Source organism: Pyrus communis, chromosome 16, assembly GCF_041283825.1.
Source record: "Pyrus communis isolate YQ-2024b chromosome 16, ASM4128382v1, whole genome shotgun sequence".
Taxonomy (NCBI): Eukaryota; Viridiplantae; Streptophyta; class Magnoliopsida; order Rosales; family Rosaceae; genus Pyrus; species Pyrus communis.
Window position 1 is genome coordinate 9,616,585 of NC_142580.1, and position 21,944 is coordinate 9,638,528.

The 21,944-nt window shown below is 34.8% G+C and overlaps 1 protein-coding gene across 2 annotated transcripts; it reads left to right on the forward strand.

Annotated features, from left to right (window-relative positions):
* The first annotated feature begins 5,240 nt into the window (after positions 1–5,240).
* Positions 5,241–9,619, forward strand: LOC137730519 (transcription factor MYB11-like). 2 transcript variants are annotated; one of them, XM_068469510.2, is made up of 3 exons: positions 5,241–5,481; positions 5,614–5,743; positions 8,433–9,619. In XM_068469510.2, exons 1-3 carry the CDS (start codon positions 5,343–5,345, stop codon positions 9,283–9,285), a joined length of 1,122 nt encoding a protein of 373 aa, XP_068325611.2. In that variant the 5' UTR covers positions 5,241–5,342; the 3' UTR covers positions 9,286–9,619. The 2 variants fall into 2 exon arrangements, with proteins under 2 accessions (XP_068325611.2, XP_088543410.1); XM_088687284.1 differs by having other exon boundaries at positions 5,287–5,481; positions 5,622–5,743.
* Positions 9,620–21,944: the final 12,325 nt, after the last annotated feature.

A 21,944-nucleotide genomic window follows, 5' to 3' on the forward strand; every position in this document is an offset into this window, starting at 1 on the left:
ACAGTATAAAATTATTGTAAATTTTTTTATTGGGTTAATCTTAATTTACTGCCATTAAGTTTCATGGTTTTCAACATTTGATATATGAAATTTTTTTCGTTCTAGAGTTATACCTAAAATTTTAATTTTGGGACAGTCTCATACATCTGTTAAGCATGGGACAGTTTTTAGTCTGACTAGTAAGTTTCTCATTAACTGATGATATAACGTTTATATGATATGAATAATGACTGGATGCCATGGTATTAAAAAAATTTTAAAAATTAAAAAAAGTAAACCTCCATCTTCGACTACCCCTTTCTATCTCCATCATACCTCTCCTAACCCCTTCCTCCTCCTTATCCTGCACCCCAACCCACTCCTCACCCATCAAACCCAAATCCCGCAAGTTCCCACCGCCCTCAACGGCAAATTGGACCCAGGCACCAATTCCCGATCCAGTTGGAGTTTTTGCTCTAGACCTTGCACCACCGGAAAACACGAAAGTTGCAGGTGCGGCGTGACTGGGTTTTGTTTAGGCGTCGTGACAGGGATCTCCGGCAGCCGATCTTTGATACGAGGTGCATGCAGCAGCCTTGAATCTCCGGCAGCCATGACCTCGAAGGGGTGGTAGTCGGCGTTTGTTGCAGTTGGGGTTATAGTCGGTGCCGCATCCTCTTTCTCTCCGCCAGTGCCCTCCCCAACTCCGTAGCTGCAATCCGCTGCCGATTCGCCTTCTCACGTATCTCCATCGCCGATTCCCCCACCCCATGTCTCCCAAAACAAACCCCAGCCGCAGCCTCCATGTCTCCACAATTTCTGAGCACGGATCTGAAACTTTTGGTGGATGGCTGACTTGAATGCTCTGATTTGTGATTGTGTATAATTATTAGTGTTTTTTTTTTTTTTTGTGTGTGTGTGTGAAGGAAATCCTTGATCCGTTGGCCATCCTGCAAAAAACAAAGAAGGAACCCTTTGTTGGGCTTGAAGACGGTGGAGATCAAAGGAAGAGAGGAATTTTTTTTTTTGAATTTTGAATTTTCTCGTGCACCCCTTAATAACACGTGGCGTCTAGTTATTATCCACATAAACGTTATGTCATCAATTAACGGAAGATTTAATAGCTAGATTAACAGATGTGCGAGATTGTTTCAAAATTAACATTTTATGTATAACTTTAGAACAAAAAAAATTTATGTACAAAATATTGAAAACCGTAAAATTTGGGGATAATAAATTAAAATTTATTATTATTTTATTTAAAATTAAATATAAATAATAAAAACTGATCGAACAATGCATGGTAAACAGATATAGTTAGAGAATTCTCGAAATCCTAACGAAAATTAATGTACGATAATTAGAAGTGATTAAAGAATTCTTGAAATCCTCAAAGAGCATCCGAAGATTCTCTCTCACTATAAATTCAGTTTTCCTAACTTTTGTTTGCAGTTCAACAGTGCATGTGATTCAATTTAATTTTCGACATGACATTGACGTTTTGAGGTGATGGTCCCAAAAATCTATTAATATATGTTGCGCTCAACCTTGCCGTTTGCTGAAGAACAATAACCTTAATTATCAAATAACTAGGTGCCTCACTTAAATCCCAATCCGTGTATGTAAAAACTTTAGAGAGAATTATATTCACATATTTAATTACTTTTCTCACATTTTTTTAATTTTTTAATAAATACACATCATTAACATTTAATAGAGAAATATTAAAAAATTATTAAAAATGTGTGAAATAAGTAATTTGAGATGTATGAATATAAGCGTTCTAAAGTTTTTACATTTCACGGATTTGGATTTAAGTGAGGCACCTAATTATTTGATAATTAAGGTTATTCTACTTCAGCAAACGGCAAGGTTGAAGGCAAATTTAATTTGTTGTTGGTTGGGAGACACGGATCCACTTTTTAGGGATATGAAATCTGATTTCGTACAGTGTTTCAAACATTGATAATTTGTATGTACAAAATACCCGTGGTTATCGTATTTTAACAGAGCGTAACTTTTTTGTTACAGATCCGATTCGAGTTTAACACGCACTCACGTGTTTGTAGTAACCAGTATAATTTAAGTACGAGACTAGAAAAATGAAACAACAGTTGAAAACAAAGTCCACGTCAGATTACACTTTTCCCCAAAAAGGGTAAATACGTGAAATTATACAAACGAAAAAAAAAATTACAATGAAAATTAGGAACGGATTGTCACGCTCAGGCTAGCATATTTAGGGCTCAAACGTTTGGCCAAACCTATGGGATCAATAATAATATGTTGGACCTCTGAAATTATATTGAAAGTGAAATAAATTAGTCACTTCTTATAGAGCGCATTTTTCCATAGGATAAATGAGGTTCTCTTTCTTTCTCATTATATAAACTTTATTTCTTTTTTATTCTTTATCAAAGTCCTTTGACATTTATCCACATCATTATGTGAATACTAATAAATTACATGTTAGCATATTTCAATTACCTATCAAATGGTTGGCAACAATTTTCGATACCATTTCATGGAGCTGTGTCTACATGGAAGCAAATTTCTTGACGATGCAATCATTAGGACATGATTTAATTTTAACAATTTTCATGTTGGACTGTCTGTGGCAAGAATTGTCTTTCTCTTCGATTGTGTAGGAATTGGTTGTGTCACATCCCGGCCCGGACCCCCACCACATCCCATGTTTGACTCCACCGTAGCACGATATTGTCCCCTTTGGGCCTCGACCACACCCTCACGGTTTTGTTTCTAGGAACTTACACGAGAACTTCCCAATAGGTCATCTATCCTGGGAATGCACTTGCGTGAACTCACTTAACTTCGGAATTCCTATGGAACCCGAAGCCAGTGAGCTCCCAAAAGGCCTTGTCCTAGGTAGAGATGAAAATATACATATAAGGCTTACAGAATCCACTCCCATGGGTAATGCGGGATGTTACAGGTTGTCGCTCTCTTTAATGCTTTATTTTTCTTACTAAAAAAAAAATATTTCAATTTTAAAACTGAAAACTTATTTAATCATTTCTAAATATATTTTTATTTTAACTTGTCCCATATTTTATTTTTGTATCGATATTCTTTTTATTTTAATTTATACCCATATATTTCAATTTCTAATTGTTCCCATGTTTAAAAAAGAAATTGATTTGTGCACATAATTTTAAATTTTATGTACCCATATTTTTTAATTTAATTTGTAATGTATTTATTTTTGTTGAATGTACCCTTGCTAATTACAAGTATTTATTTATTTATTTTTAACAAACAATAGTATTTACACTAAGGAGATAGGGGAGTAAGCTAAACCTTACAATGGGCTTGCCATAATAATATGGTTCAACTTTGTATTTGGCGAGAATCAAACTGAAGACCTCTCACTTACGAGTGAAAATGAATACCACTAAATCGTAATACTAAGTGGCACATGTATTTATTTTATGTTTTAAAATCAAAGCGCTTTCCTAATGTAAAATGGGGCTTAAGACAAAAATAAAATGAGACCTATCTAATTTTCAGTGCTTTAATATGATTTTTTTTTTTTTCACAGAGGTACATCTACTGAGATTTATGAGAATAAAAGATTTTATTTTCCTTCTTTCTAAAAAAACAGGGTGAATAATGAAAATTTTAATATGTACACTTTCCAAATTTAAAGAGTAAACCCAAATAGCATTATTGTTATGTTAAAAATTCCATATATTTATCCAGTTCATATTTACTGAACCTTTCTTTTCGTCCTTTTATTAAATATTATTTAAATTGATTCTCCATACATTTGTACCTCATGGTCCTCATCATTGGTTTTGTCGAACTTTTATAAGTAAATTGTAACAATGGTCTGTTAATTTTAATCAAATTGGAGCAATGGTCCTTTTTGTCAACTATGTCAGAATTCTATTAAAATGAGTTATGTTGAAAGGATCATTGCTACAATTGGGTTAAAGTTGATGGACTATTGCTCAATTTGGGTTAGAGTTGAAGGATCATTTCTCCAATGAATTAAAGTTGAAGGACTATTGATACAATTTTTCTTATTTGATTTTCCATATTTGCCCCTTGATTTCACCTCACGTGCATGACACGTGACTCATTTTGACAGAAGTTCTAACGGAGTTGACGAAAAATATTATAGTTTCACGTTTTGATGATTTGAGACAATCTCCAAAGGAGATGTCAAATTTTAAACCTAAAATTTAAATTTGAAGGCTTACATGGCATTTTGGCATTTTTAAACTTTTGTCCTCTACCCTATATATCAAATTTTAAACATAAAATAATAATTCATATGTAATTTCTCCGCATTGTGAATGAAAATAAACAAAAGAATAATGCTTTAAACCAATAAAAAATTAATAAAAGGCATTTAATAATTAATTAAAAAATATGAAGGTGCTGTCAAATTTGGCAGCAAGGGGGAAAGATGTCAATCCATGTCATACCACATCAGATTTGGCTTATCGGTTGGTAAATATTAATGCTGTCTTTTGTTACCATTATTGCTGATTTGGACAATTTGACATCTCCTTTGTAGATGCTCTGAAGGGACCAATGGTAATGACTTTTTAGTTGATGGACCATTAATTTCTCCAATTAGGTTAAAGTTGAGAGACCATTGCTACAATTTACTCAATTTTTATTTTGATCAATTTTCCCCAAACTATGATAAATAGTTAATTTTCATCCTACATTCATGTTTTCGAAATTTTCTTTAAAAATGTCATAGTTAGTAACTATTATTTAATGACCAATATATATAGCTCTTTTGGCAAGTGCTTTTAAACGAAAATGTTTTTAGAGAAAATAATTTTGAGTAAGCGCTTTTTTTATAATTAACTTGCATTTTTACAAAAAAATAGTTTAAAAAACATTTTATTTAAAACACTTTTAATCTTTTAAAAACACTTGACATACGAGCCCATAATTCTTTTTAATGAGAAATCGGATCAGATGTAAATAAAAATGAATGGCAGGAAGCAAATTGACTATGTAATACGAAAAATAATTATTTGATAACTCTGACCTCCTCTAACGAAATGAAGAATAACTGCCACAAATATTGGCCCCTTATTAAAGAGATTTCACCAAACTATAACAGCCAATTTGTAGCTCGACAAATCAACCTGGAGTCAGGACACACGCAGGACAAACCCAACACCAACCAACCCACCCACACCACCCCCCGCGGGCCCCTAGCCACCACTCACAACCCCAGCTATTGCTACATTAATACTACACGAGAAGTGGCACAATTTTATAGCTGTATATCTACAGCCTCACCTTGCCTCCCTTTCAATAATATCTTTTTATTTTTTATTTTCTCTGAGTAGTAGTCCATTTAAATTCCCATAGATATGGGAAGAACACCAACACCATGCTGTGAGAAAGTTGGGGTCAAAAGAGGAAGATGGACAGCTGAAGAAGATGAAATCTTGACCAACCACATTAAAGCTCATGGAGAAGGCTCTTGGAGATCTTTGCCCAAGAATGCAGGTTCGTGTTTATATAAAACACAGGCACACGCGCGCGCATACACATATGTATAGTAGCTAGCTAGCCTTCACATATGATAACACACTAAGATCCTTCATTTATATGTGTATACATTTGGTGTGCGTTTTGAAGGATTGCAGAGGTGTGGGAAGAGTTGCAGATTGAGGTGGATAAATTATCTAAGGGCTGACTTAAAGAGAGGGAACATCACTTTTGAGGAGGAAGAAATCATTGTTAAGTTGCACACTGCTTTGGGTAATAGGTATATATATGCTCCTTAATTTCGTACATTTTATAAGGGAAGTGCTTCACATAAATATGAATTTTATCTATTTTTAATACCTACAATGTCACATCCTGGCCCAAGCCCCACCACATCCTGGGCTCGACTCCACCGTAGCACGATATTGTATGCTTCGGGCCCCAACCACGCCCTCATGGTTTTGTTTCTGGGAACTCACATGATAACTTCTGGGTCACCCCCTGGGAATGCTCTCGCCCGAACTCGCTTAACTTCTGAGTTCCGATGAACTCTGAAGCCAGTGAGCTCCCAAAAGGCCTTGTGTTAGGTAGAGATGAGAATATACGTATAAGGCTTACATGATCTACTCCCCTGGGTGATGTGGGATGTTACAATCCACCCCCCTTAGGGGCCTGACGCCCTCGTCAGCACACTTCTGGCTAGGGATTGGCTTTGATACCAAATTGTAACATCCCAGCGTGGGCCCTCACCACATTTTGGGCCGTAGCACGATATTGTCTGTTTTGGGCCCTAACCACACCATCACGATTTTGTTTCTGGGAACTCACACGAGAACTTCCTAGTGGGTCACCGAATGCTTTAGCCCGAACTCGCTTAACTTTGGAGTTCCGATGAACGCTGAAGCCAATAAGCTCCCAAAAGGCCTTGTGCTAAGTAGAGATGAGAATATACATATAAGACTTACAGGATCCACTCCCCTAGGCGATGTGAGATGTTACATACAGGTAATGAAGTAATAAATATATATATATATATATATATATAATATAAGAAAAAATTAGTACCCGGTCCCTAGTTACTAATGTTCATTGACTGAGACATTATTAGTTTTCAAATTTTAATTGAAATCCATAGCATTAATGTGATTATGCCAATTTACATGTTTATTATATATTTTTTAAAATAAAAATTAGTAATTGATTTAGGGTTTTAATACTCACACCTCTATTAAACTCCTAATTAATTTTCAATTCAAACATTTCCAAAATAAATAAAAAAATAAATTAGAATAAGTTTGTATCCATTAGTTTTTTTTTTTATAAAAAATTCTCAATTTTTTTATCTTAAATGTACACATTCATATAATTTTCAATTTTTTAAATCTTAAATGTACCTATTCTTAAATATAACAATTTGTTATATGAAAAATGTACCTTTTTTTTAATATAAAATGTACAAATATTTTTTATATAAAATGTGTCGAATTTTTTAATATAAAATCCATTCAAATTTTTTAAATTTATTTTTAAACTTATATGGGTACATTCTGTTTTGTTGATTTGAGAATGTATCTATATCAAGTTTAATCGAAGAAAATTTCTAATGTTATTAAGCCTAATATCTCCTTTTTTATTTGTGTTTTGAAGAGTATGTACCCATGTTTTTTTGGTACAATTTATTTATTTTTTGTTAATTTTGATGAATGTACCCATATTTACACACACACACACACACACACACACACACACACACACACACAATATAATAGAGAGTATAATTTATATTTTATTATTTTTAATCCCACAAATTGTGGGTTATATTTAAAATCTCATTAATATAAACAAATACAAATTTCAATTTTTGTTTTAAAAAATATAGTAACTTACACTATTACATTAATGTGACTTTGATAAAAAAAAAAAAAAAACTAAAAACAAATAAGGTTTCAATTAAAGAATATTGATAGCTAGGGACCACATCCAAAATGTCCCTATAATATATGTATATATGTATGTATACATATATTTGTATTGTTATGTATATATTTGTATTATGTGTGTGAAATCATTGATTCATTCTTTAGTTTGAGAGTTCTAGTGCAATCTTTTATAATTGGACCGTTGTTCAACTTGGTTATGCTAGCAGCTAGATTAATTCAAGCTTTAGAGAATTTGTGTAATTGGAAATCTGATCAAGAACAACTCTGATTTATGTCCATTTTAAATTCCGTTAAAGTGGCGCAATTCACACACCCTTTTTTACCTTCCACACTCTTCTCAATTTCCGGCCGTCTGATCGAATGAATTGAAAATAATCAAATGACAAAAATTAACAGACGTGTGTGGAAGGTGAAAATGGGTGTGTGGATAGCATCACCCTTCTACCAACAATGTAATTCGATTTGCTTAATGACCGGATTGTGATATAGGGAAATTGCCAAGTGAAGAAGGATTAGTATTTGATTTACCAAAACTGACATGTTTCTTCAAGTGTTCATCTCAGATGAATTAAATTTTGGGCAACTTAATTATCTCCAGAACTTCATTATTTTAGTCATCTATCAAATATATAAATTTTAATTAAAGCCTAAGTGCTCAATCCTAAATCTTAAAACCCATGCAGTTGACCACATATAATTAAGTATAATAACCTTATATAGAAATACAAAAAGGGACCCTATAACTCCTACATTACATGCACAAGCCTCTCCAGAAGCTATGGATAATAGTTCTTCCAGATACAACACTACTATTGCCCCCCGCTCAACTTTTCTAAAGTATAGGGTTTGCTAATTTAACCTTTTGGGATACTAATCAAGTTCTTAATTTCTCTTTGGGACAACCCCAATACTCTTCAAAACACCATCCAGAGAACTAAACCAATGCTAATTTAATTAAGCAGTTGTAAGTATTAATATAAATCTGTTTGAGATAATATATACAATTAAACTTTGAATGCACTGTGGCAGGTGGTCATTGATTGCTGTTTATTTACCAGGAAGAACAGACAATGAGATCAAAAACTACTGGAACTCTCATTTGAGTCGAAAAATCTACAGCTTTACCAAGATGGGAAACGATTATCTACCCACCATTCTGAATGATGAGAAGAAGATAACTTCATGCAACAAGCGTCGTAGAGGCGCTCAAGCGAGCAGATCTACCATGAACAACAAGAGCAAGAACAAGAATTTATTGGCCCCATTTAACCCAATAAAATCAGAAGCAAAGCCTCAACTTGAAAAACCTAGTCTACCAACGGGCACCACTATTAATTTAGGGCAAGTGGGTGACGAGGACAGCAAATTAATGGTTTTTGAGTCTTGGGACCCAAGAAAGAATGGAGATGGTGGGGCAATAGGAATGTTGGGGATACAACGTTCTCGTTTGGACAGTGCGGAAATGATTAACCTGAATCCTTGTGGTGAGCAGAAAGGTGTACAATTATGCCTTGGGAATAAAGAAAACAATATTACAACTAGTTCAACTGCAATACGTGGTGATAATAGTGGTGAAAAGGAGGTTTTGGGGCCATATTGTGAATGTGTAGACATTATGGGCCTTAATAATAATATTTTTGAAAGTGAGGGGAGAAAAAGTACAAGCAATTGGAGCTCATCAAATGCAGCTGAGAGTGGCGGTGGTGGTGGAGAGTTGTTCTCTTTCTCTTCATCAATGAATTCAGGCTTTGATGATGAATGGCTTAACTGGGGTTGGGCAGGTGGTGGCCTTCAGTGTCACAATGGTGAACTGGAATGGTGGGATGAAGGGGAGAGGATAGCTTGGTTGTGGGAAAGTGGCAGTACTAGTGAAGGACACTAATGTTGCTGCCGATGCAAAAAAAGTGGACACACCAAAACTTAATGAATGAGTCTAGAATATTCTTCCACAAACTACCTAATTTCTTTATAAAAAAACAATATAGAAATTTACTGTGAGAGTTGATTCTGTGACAGAATTTGTAACTTGGTGTGGTTTTATGCAATTAAGAAAAGTAATTAAGATTGTACAAGAATTAATCCTTGTTAAATTGTTCAAGGTGAGTTGGAAGTTAGAAGTACTATATATGTATAGCACTGTGAAGCACTTTGTATGCAAGTGTTCACAGCTGCATTGCTGAAATCATTTGCAGTAATAAGACTTGTGATCTTGTGTATCTTTACTATTGCATATAAGAGTCTTCCAGTTCATTGTGAAGTTTGTTCTTTGCTGAACTTTTGGCTGTCTTCAAAACACCCCTATTCTACTTGGTTAAAACTAATCGTTTTTAGTTTTTGCGCGGGGATGATTATGACCTATAAAAAACAAGGATTGTTATGAAGTTTCTTAGTTTATGTGTGATTGTGTAAATCCTAGATTAGATTTGATTCTAGTTATTCTTTCTTATATGAACTTGTATTCCTTGGGGATGAAGGATTTCATTACTATAAATAAATGCACTTCGTAGGGGAATATAACATCCCTTAAACACATTTCTTCTCTCTTTTCTCTTCTTGCCGCCGACCTCCTTTCCTTAGTCAGATAAAATAGGCTACAACACGTTATCAGCATACTTCTACCGTTGCGCTTAGGAATTTAACGAGGAGTTTTTCTGCATCAAACCAGTTCATCCATATCATCACGCAATCAAATTCTTCCAAAACAACGGTTTTTATCTCGATATTTTTGCAGCCCTGATAGCATGAACATTCACCGTAATGCATGACCCAACTTTACGTTTTTTGAATTTTAGATTCTACATAAATTGTGTATGCATTATATTCATAATTGTTGAATTATGTGAATTTGATATTGCCATGAATTGCATCAAATATATGTCCATGCATTAAATTATTTGAATTATATGATATGCATCGAATTGAAAAAAATAAATGAAAAAAAAAAAACAACAATCGACAGACACTAAGGTTCTTCGAACCCATGACTTCTAGCCGCTCCCCCAGGCCTGCAAACTGTGTGGCTGAACCAAGCCGAGCCACAAGCCGAGAGCTAACAACTTTCTCTCTTTCTATGAAAACCAAAACGACGCCATGGGTTTTATATTTTTTTTACCGACAATGAGTTTTATATTTTTTTTACCCACACTTTAAATTTGGCCCAAAGTCCAAATAGTTAATTCAATTATAATCTTTAGACCTAAAGTTCTATTTGCATATTTTTTTTGTTGCATATTTTTGTGTATATATTTACGTTTGTCTGCAGGAATATATGAACCTAATGTTCATAATTATTTTGAAATCTGAAGTTTCTAAAAATATGTCTTATTTGAAAACCTGAAGTTTTCCTTAAAAAACATCACCCATGAAAACCCGAAGCTTTTTCATGCGAATTTTAACCAATACATGTCTATTAGAACCTGAATATTCTACTCCTATGTGAATGAATTGATTTTTTTTTCTCTATTGCACTAATCACATCTTATCCTTTATTTTGTGATAGGAACATGTCGAATTTGAACAAACTCGACTTCACCGCTTTTTAGGTCTCTAGAATGAACTACCTCAAGTAGGTCCAAGATGTGAAGCTCCACCTCACTACAAAGAACTTGCATCCCACCATTGCAGATGAGACGGATAACCTGGTTGGCGAAACTGAAAAAGCCACTGTCATGATCTTCATCTGAAGACATATTCATGACGCACTACAAACTGAGTATCTTGCTGAGAAGGATTCATGAGCACTGTGGGTCGCTTTGGCTGATCGCTTTGATCACCAAATTGACATCTTCTTGTCTGAAGCAAGACATGACTAGCAACATTTGTGCTTCCAAGACTTTAAGTTTGTGAATGAATATAATTCTAAAGTTTGTCGAATCCGATCACTTCTCAAGTTTTGTAACGAAACTTTGACTAAAAAGGATCTCCTAGAAAAGACATATTCGACCTTCTATGCTACTAATATTATCATGCTGCAAAATAGAGCTTAGAAGTTCACCAAGTTCTCGAATTTGATCTCTGTTTTACTTCTCGCTAATAAGCATAATTAATTGTTGATAAAGAATTATCAAGCTCGACCTACTGGGGCGACTGATGTGCCTGAAGTACATTATAGCACAAACCAATGCCCAAAACACCAAAATAGGTGTGGTAGGGGCGGCCAGAAGCCACCCCGTCAAAGTCAACAGAGTCAAGGACATCTTCTTGCCTGAAGCAAGACATGACTAGCAGCATTTGCGCTTCCAAGACTTTAAGTCTGTGAATGAATATAATTCTAAAGTTTATCAAATCTGATCACTTCCCAAGTTTTGTAATGAAACTTTCATCGAAAATGATCTCTTGGAAAAGGCCTATTCGACCTTCTACGTTACTAATATTGTCCTACTGCAACAATATAGAGCTTAGAAGTTCACCAAGTTTTCTAATTTGATCTCTGTTTTACTTCTCGCTGAAAAACAGAATCAGCTGTTGAAGAAGAATCATCAAGCTCGACCTACTAGGGCGACTAATGTGCCTGAAGCACATTATAACACAAAGCAAGAATATGGGCAAAGCACCTGAAACATGGATGCGGATATGTGATATCGCTGTGGTTCAAAGGACCATTGGTCCCATGTTTGTTGTGCTCCCCAGAAGGTTATAGTTGAATATCATTCTCGTCACAAGAAGTTTGAATCAAACTTTGAACAAGTGGACGAATCGGAGAGTACCAAGATGGAGGTTTCTGACTTTCAAAAGGATACCACACATATGGAATATTAGAATCTTAGACATAAACTTTTTTCTAGTTAAAATAAGACATTGGGGCCAAATTCCACAGTAGTGGCCAAACCCCTTCCTTGTTTTTTGGATAATTTTGAACAATTTTCCTTTATATTTAGATTATTTGTTGGTGATTTATTTTTTGGATATTAAGTTTTTCATTAATTACCCACTACTACAGTATTAGCTTTAGGTGGCAGATGATGGTGGTGAATATTAGAAAAATCATGTCGATTATATTCGATATAAAGTCCTAACGGATATTTAGTGGCGGATGTCAAAAAAATCATGTCGGTTATAACCGACAGTATTTTTGAATCTTTTTTTTTAAATATTTTTGACATATTCTAACGGTTTTTAAGTTAATTGTTACTTTCTGGTGGTTATTATTTTAGTATTTTGGCGGTTATAACCAACATAAATGAAAATTTTATTATTTTAAAATGTTATATTGATTAAAAATAAATAAATAAACATATATTTTAAATATTTTTATTTTCACTCATGACCCTAAAGTCTAATGAATCCAATTCCCACCAGCCATAAATTTTCTAAGATAATAATAACAACAGACTACAATCCGAATCTCTATCATTTTTGTAATAAGGATTATGCTGCCTCGTAGGCAAGCAACAAGATACAAAGAAATTCAAACAATTTTTTTAATGCGTCACAAAGCACATTGTTTGGCACATACACACACATGAACATTTGGTGTACTCTATCATGTCTGATTTTATTATTTTAAAATGTTATATTGATTAAAAATAAATAAATAAACACATGTTTTAAATATATATTTTTTCACTCATGGCCCTGTCAGATATAACCGACATGAACAAAGCAAAATTTTGGACGGCCGCCAGAATAATCTCTGAATGTTTTTTATTTGCAAGTTTTTATACATGTTATCTCAGAGTGTATACAAACATATTTGACGGGTTAGATCGTTGAAACTAGTTTCGTAGAATGCATATCCTATCAAATTGATAAACTTAACAAACACTTAAGAGTTAATGTTATACTTTCATTAAGTATAAAATAAGATTTATCCACTAGTGTAAATATTTTAAATTGAAGATCGAATTCATTCATTGCATTCTTATAGGATCGAGGAGTGTATCTACAAAAAATATCAAAATCAGAGCTTAAATAACCAGTAAATTGTGATTTTTCGTTTATAACCATTGAAAACTTTTGTTCCGTTACCTAATCTCTGAATGTTTGTTTTTTGTGATTTTTTACGTATGTGATCTTGGAGTGTGTACAAACAAGTTTGACAGATGGATTGTTGAAACGTTTCGTAGAATGCGTATCGCATCAAAACGGTAGATTAAACCAACACTTAGAGTTAATGTTATACTTCTCCAACAAGTATAAAATAAGATTTTGTGGTATCCACTAGTGTAAATATTTTAAATTGAAGATTGAATTTGTTCAATGCATTGTTATAGGGTCGAGGAGTGTAGCTGTAAAAAATCATCAAAATCAGAGCTAAAATAACCGTTAAATTGTGATTTTTTGTTTATAACCGTCGAAAACTTTTGTTTTGTTACCTAATATATGAATGTTTGTTTTTTGTGATTTTTTTACGTATGTGATCTCGGAGTGTGTACAAATAAGTTTGACGATTAGATAATTGAAAAAAGTTTCGTAGATTGTGTATCGCGTCAAAATGGTAAATTGAACAAATACTTAAAAGTTAATGTTATACTTCCATTAAGTATAAAAACCAGATTTTGTGGTATCCACTAGTGTAAAAGATCAAATTTATTCATTGCATTCTTATAGGGTCGAGGAGTGTAGCTGTAAAACATCATTAAAATTGGAGCTAAAATAACTGTTAAATTGTGATTTTTCGTTCTTAACTATCGAAAACTTTTGTTCCGTTACATAATCTTTGAATGTTTGTTTTTTATGATTTTTTACGTATTCAATCTCGGAGTGTGTACAAATAAGTTTGACGGTTGGATCGTTGAAAAAAATTTCGTGGAATGCATATTGCGTCAAAACGGTAGATTAAACAGACATTTAGAGTTAATATTATAATTCCATTAAGTATAAAATAAGATTTGTGGTATCCACTAGTATAAATATTTTAAATTGAAGATCGAATTCATTCATTGCATTTTTATAGGGTCGAGAAGTATAGCTGTAAAAAAAATCATTAAAACTGGAGCTAAAATAACCGTTAAATTGTAAATTTTCGTTTATAACTGTCGAAAACTTTTGTTTCGTTACCTAATCTCTGAATGTTTTTTTTTTTTTTTTTGCTATTTTTTACATATGCGATGTTGTAGTATCTACAAACAAGTTTGACTGTTATATCATGGAAACTAGTTTCGTAGAATGCATATCTTCATTAAATTTGCTTAAATTTTGAAGTGAGAAAAGTAATTTGTGCTAAAATTTTATTTATGTTTTTCAAGTATTTGATTAGACATTATTTAGTTTGTGTGATGACATTTTCATTGTACAATTATCTTTTTGTTTCTTTATTGCATATTTTACATGAGTTATTATCTATTAAACCAAACAATTATTTATTTAATTTTTAAAAACGTATGCTATTTAAATACATATTATTTATTTATTTATTAAACCAAACAATTATTATTTTATTTTTTTAAAACGTAACAATTTTTTTTTTGGGGGGGGGGGGAGGGGGATTTAAAATTTTGGGGGGATTTTTGCTGCCGTTTTTTTTTTTTTTCTGTCGGTTATAACAGACAGTAATGAAAATTTTCTATTGGTTTTTATTTAAAAAAAAAATGTTTCTGTCGGTTTTAACCGATAGTAATGAAAATTTTCCAAAATAAAACCCCTCCATCTTTTCCTTGCGCCAGTACCTTATCCATTCCCCCTTTTCTCCTCTCCTCATTTCCTTCTCCTTCTTTTCTCCCCTTCTCATTCTCACTTCAATCACCATGGATAAACAATTCGAGAAGCAACCTATGACATCTGGAGGTAGATGAAATTTTCTGGTTCAAGCCCTTAATGTTGCCACGAAGCATGGGGTGTCTAACCAGTCTGCACAAATTTTCGGTTTGTCTTTTCTTTTCTTTTTCAAATATATTTATCTGTCTTTCCAATTCAATGGAAGTTGCAGAGAAATTCGTCGTTTTGCTTTGTTTCCCTGTTCTAATTTATCGTTTGGCTTTGATTTCGGATTCGCAGGCGCATTTCGAAGAGATTCGACCCCATTTTCTGAATGAATCTCAGCTCGTTAAATGGTTTTGTAGTAGTGACCATCCTTTAATACTTAAAATTATTCTGAATGGATATTCGTTTTTAGCAATTTTATGCATGTGACCGATTCAAATTAATTTTTCATTCTAGGTATAACTAGTGGGGAAGTTAGTTGTCTGGCATATAGTGCAACCATGCACACCATTTTGCGTGAACGCATCTATTTCACTAACTTCATACCTAAGAATGTACCTTTAACAACCTTCTCAGGCCCATCCAACCTGATCGAATGATACGGTAAGGCACATATAATGTTGTCTAATGGTGCAATCTTGACCATTGATGAGGCACTTTATTCTCTACGTTCCTGAAGAACGTTGTTAACATTAGAGACAACAATTACCAAGCTGAAATCCACGTAGAAAACGGAGTTGAATTTCTGTGCATAACTTCCTACAACTATGGTCAAAAGCGTATTCTAGAAAAGATTGAGCGTATCCCGAGTGGTCTGTATACTACGAACATACGCCCCATAGAGAACCACTATGTGACTAGCCCTACCTCTGGGACCGCGCACGAAATTACACTTTGGCATGATCATTTGGGGCATCCTGGATGAATAGTAATGTGCCGTGTTCTCAAATCATCACACGGGCATCTACTAACCCGAAGTTTAGGTTTGATCTAAGGAATCGCATATCAAACATGATATAAGGGAAAACTTATTACTAAGCCTTCTTATGACAAGATTCATTCGAATCCTCCTATTTTTCTACAATGGATTCAGGGGGGACATTTATGGATTGATTCACCCTTTATGCAGACCATTTAGATATTTTATGGTTTTGGTTGACGTTTCCACACGTTGGCCACACGTGTGCTTGTTGTCTACAAGGAATGCTGCATTCTCCAAACTATTGGCTCAGGTTATCAAGCTCAGGGCTCACCACCCTAATTATCCGATCAAATATATTCGATTGGAAATGTTGGAGCATTCACATCTAAAACTTTTGATGATTATTACATGTCAACTGGGGTTGAAGTTGAACATCCAATACCTTATGTTCATACCCAGAACGGCTTGGCAGAGGCATTCATTAAGTGCTTACAAATGCTTGCTCGATCGTTGGTCATATGTACCAAGCTCCCAATCGTTGCTTGGGGCCATGCAATATTGCACGTAGCCATGTTGGTCTGCCTGAAGCCTGTTGCGACCCAACCATATAACGCCCTTCAGTTGGTTACCGGATACGAACCTGACATATCGCATTTGCACGTTTTTTGTTATGCGGTCTATGTGCCTATTTCACCGCCCTTACGTAAAAAAATAGGGCCTCAGCGAATGATGGGAATCTATGTCGAATATGATTCTTCTTTAATTATTCATTACTTAGAACATTTGATAGGCGATTTGTTTACCGCTTGTTTCGTAAATTATCATTTCTATGAGACAATATTCCCGTCATTAGGGGCAGATAATAACGTCAACGTTCCTGAAGAACGACGCGAATTATCATGGATGACTCCCACTTTGTCTCATTTAAATCCCCGTATCGCTATCTGAAACTGAAGTGCAGCGCATATTATATCTTTAAAGCATAGCTTAGAGCATGCTAGATGTTTTCATCGATCTAGCGCAGGTGACAAGATCGCATATTCCAGCTACGAATACGCCCACAAAGATGGATGTACCAAATGTATGACGGACTTCCCTTATGAAGGCTCGGGAGCCAACTTTGGTGATCTATGTACATTAACAGCTAGCCAGTCATCTGCCCCTACACATAACTGTGGCAGACCTCTTGGTTCAAATGATTCACACCCCTAGAAGAGGAAACCCACGACACAAGCTTCTGAAGGGCCTAACTTGAATCCGACTGTCGTTTACTCACTCTATCCAAATCATGAGGAAATTCTAGATTACGGAAACATCAATGAAGATACGAATCTACCTCCTAAGAATCGTGAGATTCCAATTTATTATGCTAGTTTAGATGATGTGTGGTGTAGAAATAAGATGATTGTCAACGATGCATCATCATATGCAGTAGTTACTAAGATCATGTTGAGCAATAACATTGAACCTCGTTCTGTTGATGAATGTCGACGTAGAACCGATTGGTCAAACTGGAAACAAGCAATCCAAGTTGAACTCGATTCACTTGCGAAACATAAAGTGTTTGGACCTGTAGCTCCTACTCCTCCACTTGTGAAGCTCATTGGCTACAAGTGGGTTTTCGTTCAGAAGCGTAATCAGAAGAATGAAATTGTGCATTACAAACCTCATCTTGTTGTGCAAGGCTTCTCACAACACCCTGGGATTGATTATGACAAAACTTATTCACCCATTATGGATGTGATTACTTTTCGCTACCTTATCGGTTTGGTAGTTTCTGAAAAACTGACTACGCAGTTGATGGACATAGTAACTGCGTATCTCTATAAGGATCTTGATACGAAAATTTATATGAAAGTTCCTGAAAGACTTACTTTGACTGGATCAAATATTTCTAAACCTCGAAACACACTCTTAATTCGGCTAAGACGTCCACTTTACGGTTTGAAGCAATCCAGAAGAATGTGGTATAACTGTCTGAGTGAGTATTTGACTAGTCAGAGATAAGTGAACAATGAACTATGCTCTTGTATGTTTATTAAGAAGTCACATTCCAGTTTTCCGATAGTTGCAGTATATGTCGATGATATAAACCTTATCGGAATTCCTAAAGAGCTTGCGAAAACTGCCGTGCACCTGAAGTTGGAATTTGAGATGAAAGATCTAGGAAAGACTCAATATTGTCTCGATCTTGAGATCGAGCATTGTTTGGATGGAATCTTAGTACATCAAACGAACTACACCCAGAAGGTGTTGCGCCGCTTTAATAAGGATAAAACGAAGACTTCGAGTACTCTTATGGTTGTTCGATCGCTAGATGCAAAGCGAGATCCTTTCCGTTCGAAGAAGGATGATGAAAATATTTTGGAGCCTGAAGTTCCTTATCTAAGTATGATAGGCGCTTTATTGTACTTAGCTCAATGCAATAGACCCGACATCTTCTTTGATGTTAATCTTTTGGCAAGATACAGTAATGCACCAACATGCAGACATTGGACTGGTGTTAAAGACATTTTTCACTACCTTAAAGGTATTACGGATTTGGGCTTGTTATATCCCTATGGATCCTTGAGTTATGCCACACCCCCCGCTTCTTGAGTTGATTCTTGCCTTGTTGGTTATGCCGACGCAGGATACTTATTTGATCTACACAAGGCGCGTTCACAAATGGGTTATGTCTTTACTGTTTGAGGCACCGCAATCTCTTTGAGGTCAACTAAATAGACCTTAGTTGCCATTTCGTCTAACCATGCTGAAATTCTTGCCTTACATGAAGCAACTCAAGAATGCTATTGGTTGAGAGTAGTTGTGGGCCATATTCGAAGCTCTTGCAATCTTTACCTCATCGTGGATGTCCCGACAACAATCTATGAAGACAACACAGCATGCATCGAACAACTCAATAAAGGTTACATCAAATGAGACAACACCAAGAACATTGCGTCGAAGTTCTTATTCTTACATCAACAACAAGAGCATCAGAAGAATGAAGTCATGCAAAAATCCTTTCACAAGACAATCTGGCCGACCTCTTCACCAAATCACTACCAAAGGCGACGTTTCAGAAGCTTGTTCATGGAATTGGTTTGCATAAACTTTCTAAGTTGTAACATTGCTATTTCTCTTTGGAATTGTATCAAACTCAGGGGGGAGTATCCTAAAGTATACTTGCTTGATCTTAATGTACTTTTTTTCCCTACGATTAGGAGCATTTTTTCCGCTGGGTTTTTGCTACCTAACTAGGTTTTAACGAGACACCCACTTGGGTTGATCATATCCCAGATGACGTCCCGTAGACGTTTCATTTGACTTTGCATTACTCACGTATTTTTTCTTAGACTATGGATTTTGTCCCTACTCGGGTTTTTGCCATAGCCTTAGGGTTTTTTTTAGTGAGACTTGCTTCTTTATGCAAGTTCCTACCTTATTGAGAATAAGCGTTGTTTCCAGAATCAAAGCCGACGAATCGACTTCCTCAAGTTCTGCATGATGCTGAATTTACCTTGAGTATTTACGCAATTAAGGAGGAGGGTTATGAACTTTCCTAGTTTATGTGTGATTGTGTAAATCCTAAATTAGATTTAATTCTAGTTATTTTTTCCTATATGAACTTGTATTCCTTGGGGATGAAGGATTTCTTCTCTCTCTTATTACTATAAATAAAGGCACTGCGTAGGGGAATGGAACATCCCTTAACACACATTCCCCTATGATTCTACAAACACATCTCTTTTCTCTTTTCTCTTCTTGTTGCCGGCCCTCTTCCCTTAGTCAGATAAAATAGGCTTTGACAAGGATGATTTTGTATAAAATCAATAAAAAACAATTGGTTCGATCAGGAGAAATATTATAGAGTACACCCAAACTGGACAATACGACAATATTAATTACTGCCTTATTAGGGCGAGCATATATATACATATACAGATGTAAACAAGCTTTCTATATTAAGGGTGTCTTTAACTTCCTTAACCTATTTTCATGGTGGCAGTTAATAATCAGAATCTTTAATTTTTATATTCGTTTTTAAGGATTATCCATGTTAAATTTTGACTAATAAGTCAACACTTATTTAGCTATTTCGTTGCCCGCATCGCATTTCAACTTTATTTAGCGAACCATGATTTTTTACATACTATAGATGACAAGATTTGAATTTTTTTTTTTTTTTTTTGTGGGGCGAACATGATTCTTGAATGAGTATCTAAGATAAAGACATTCCGACCCTTCAGACGTATATAAAAGTTCAGAATACCCTTAACTTAAAAACAGTCTAGGGTTTCCCTACTAATTAGACCATCTTCAATGGTTGGGTTAAAAACCAAATATTTTAGCCCGGGAAATTTAGCTTTTAGCGCAAAAACAGCTTTTCTACTCCAACCGTTCCGGCCTAAAATTTTAGCCCGGGATTATTAAAGAATGAACTTAGACTATTTTTTTTCTTAAATTAAAATTTTTTTTAAAAGAAATAAATATGTAAACTATCCTAAATTAATTTTATGAACATTTTAATCAAAAAAAATTTAAATTTCGATAAATATTGAAAAATCACTTAATTTTTCACAAAGCAAGCCTTCAACTTTTACCAATCTTTCAACCTTGGGCTAACTTTCAATTCACCAACCGTTCAACAATTTGGAAATGGAAAGAAATGGTAGAAAGATAAATTGCAAGAATTGCAAGAGAAAATTAAGTTTTGTATGGATGTTTGAACAAATACATAGGTATTTATAGAGTTTTTGGATGAACTTTGACTTAAATAATTTTTTTTAATTATTTTAGTCATTGGATTTAAATTTGGGCTGTTAGATCTTTTTTTTTTACCGTTAGATTTGATTATATTCGATGTCAGCTGTTGGATTCGATGTATTTTAAAATAATATATTCTAAAAAAAATTAAATTTGAATATGGACCTTTGGATCAACCAACGTTCCTTAAAGCCCAGCCATAGGATCAAAATTATAGTCGTTGGGTTTTTGTGGGTGGCCGACACACGCCTGACGGCAGGGCCCACCCTTGTCGGGAAACCTTTACAAGCGCACCGCATGGGGCACATTGGAGCGTGGGTGGACCGAGATTGACCCAACAACCCGCGAGTCCACTCGCATGGGGGGGGGGGAATTTTTGGTGGGGGGGTATTTGGCCCAGCTTTGGCATTTGGCCCAGTTTTAGCATTTGGCATTTAGCTCAAAGTTTTAGCATGGGTTGGAGAGTGTTTGGTGGGGGGGAATTTGGGGAAAATTTTAGCATTTAGCCCACCATTAGAGATGGTCTTGGATGAAATACTTTTATGGCACATTTACGTAAGGAATTCTGGTGTTTACCAAATATTAGGGAATAAAAAATTGAAAGTTTTAACAAAAAACCCGCGATATTGTTCACTTTAACGAAAAACCACATTTTTACACTAAAAAGTCAATCTTGGTATTATTGACTTTACCCTTTATTTTGTCATATCGTTAAAATTAAAAATTTTCAAGCCCTTTTCATTAGTTTTCCTTAAAAAATTTAGTGGAACCCATGCAAATTTTGGAATCCTATTTCAAATAATTTGGAGGATTTGGATTCCCTATAATTTGGTGGGAATTGAATTCCGGGTTACTATGGGGAATCAGAATGGATTTTTCTTCCCCATTATACCCTCACTTACTTCTAATATTTCAAAATTGCCTTTTGCATTAAGCCAACAGCAAATTTTGTTCTCTTGGTAAAAAAAAATCAAAAATAAAAATAAAAAAGAATTAAAGTTTTTCTCTTTAAAATAAAATAAAAAGAATTCCGGGCTCGCTCCACCACCGCAGCACGATATTGTCCGTTTTGGGCTTACCATTCCCTCATGGTTTTGTTTTTGGGAACTCACGAGCAACTTCCTAATGGGTCACCCATTATGGGATTGCTCTAACCCCTTTCTCGCTTAACTTCGGAGTTCTACGGAACCCGAAGTCAGTGAGCTCCCAAAAGACCTCGTGCTAGGTAA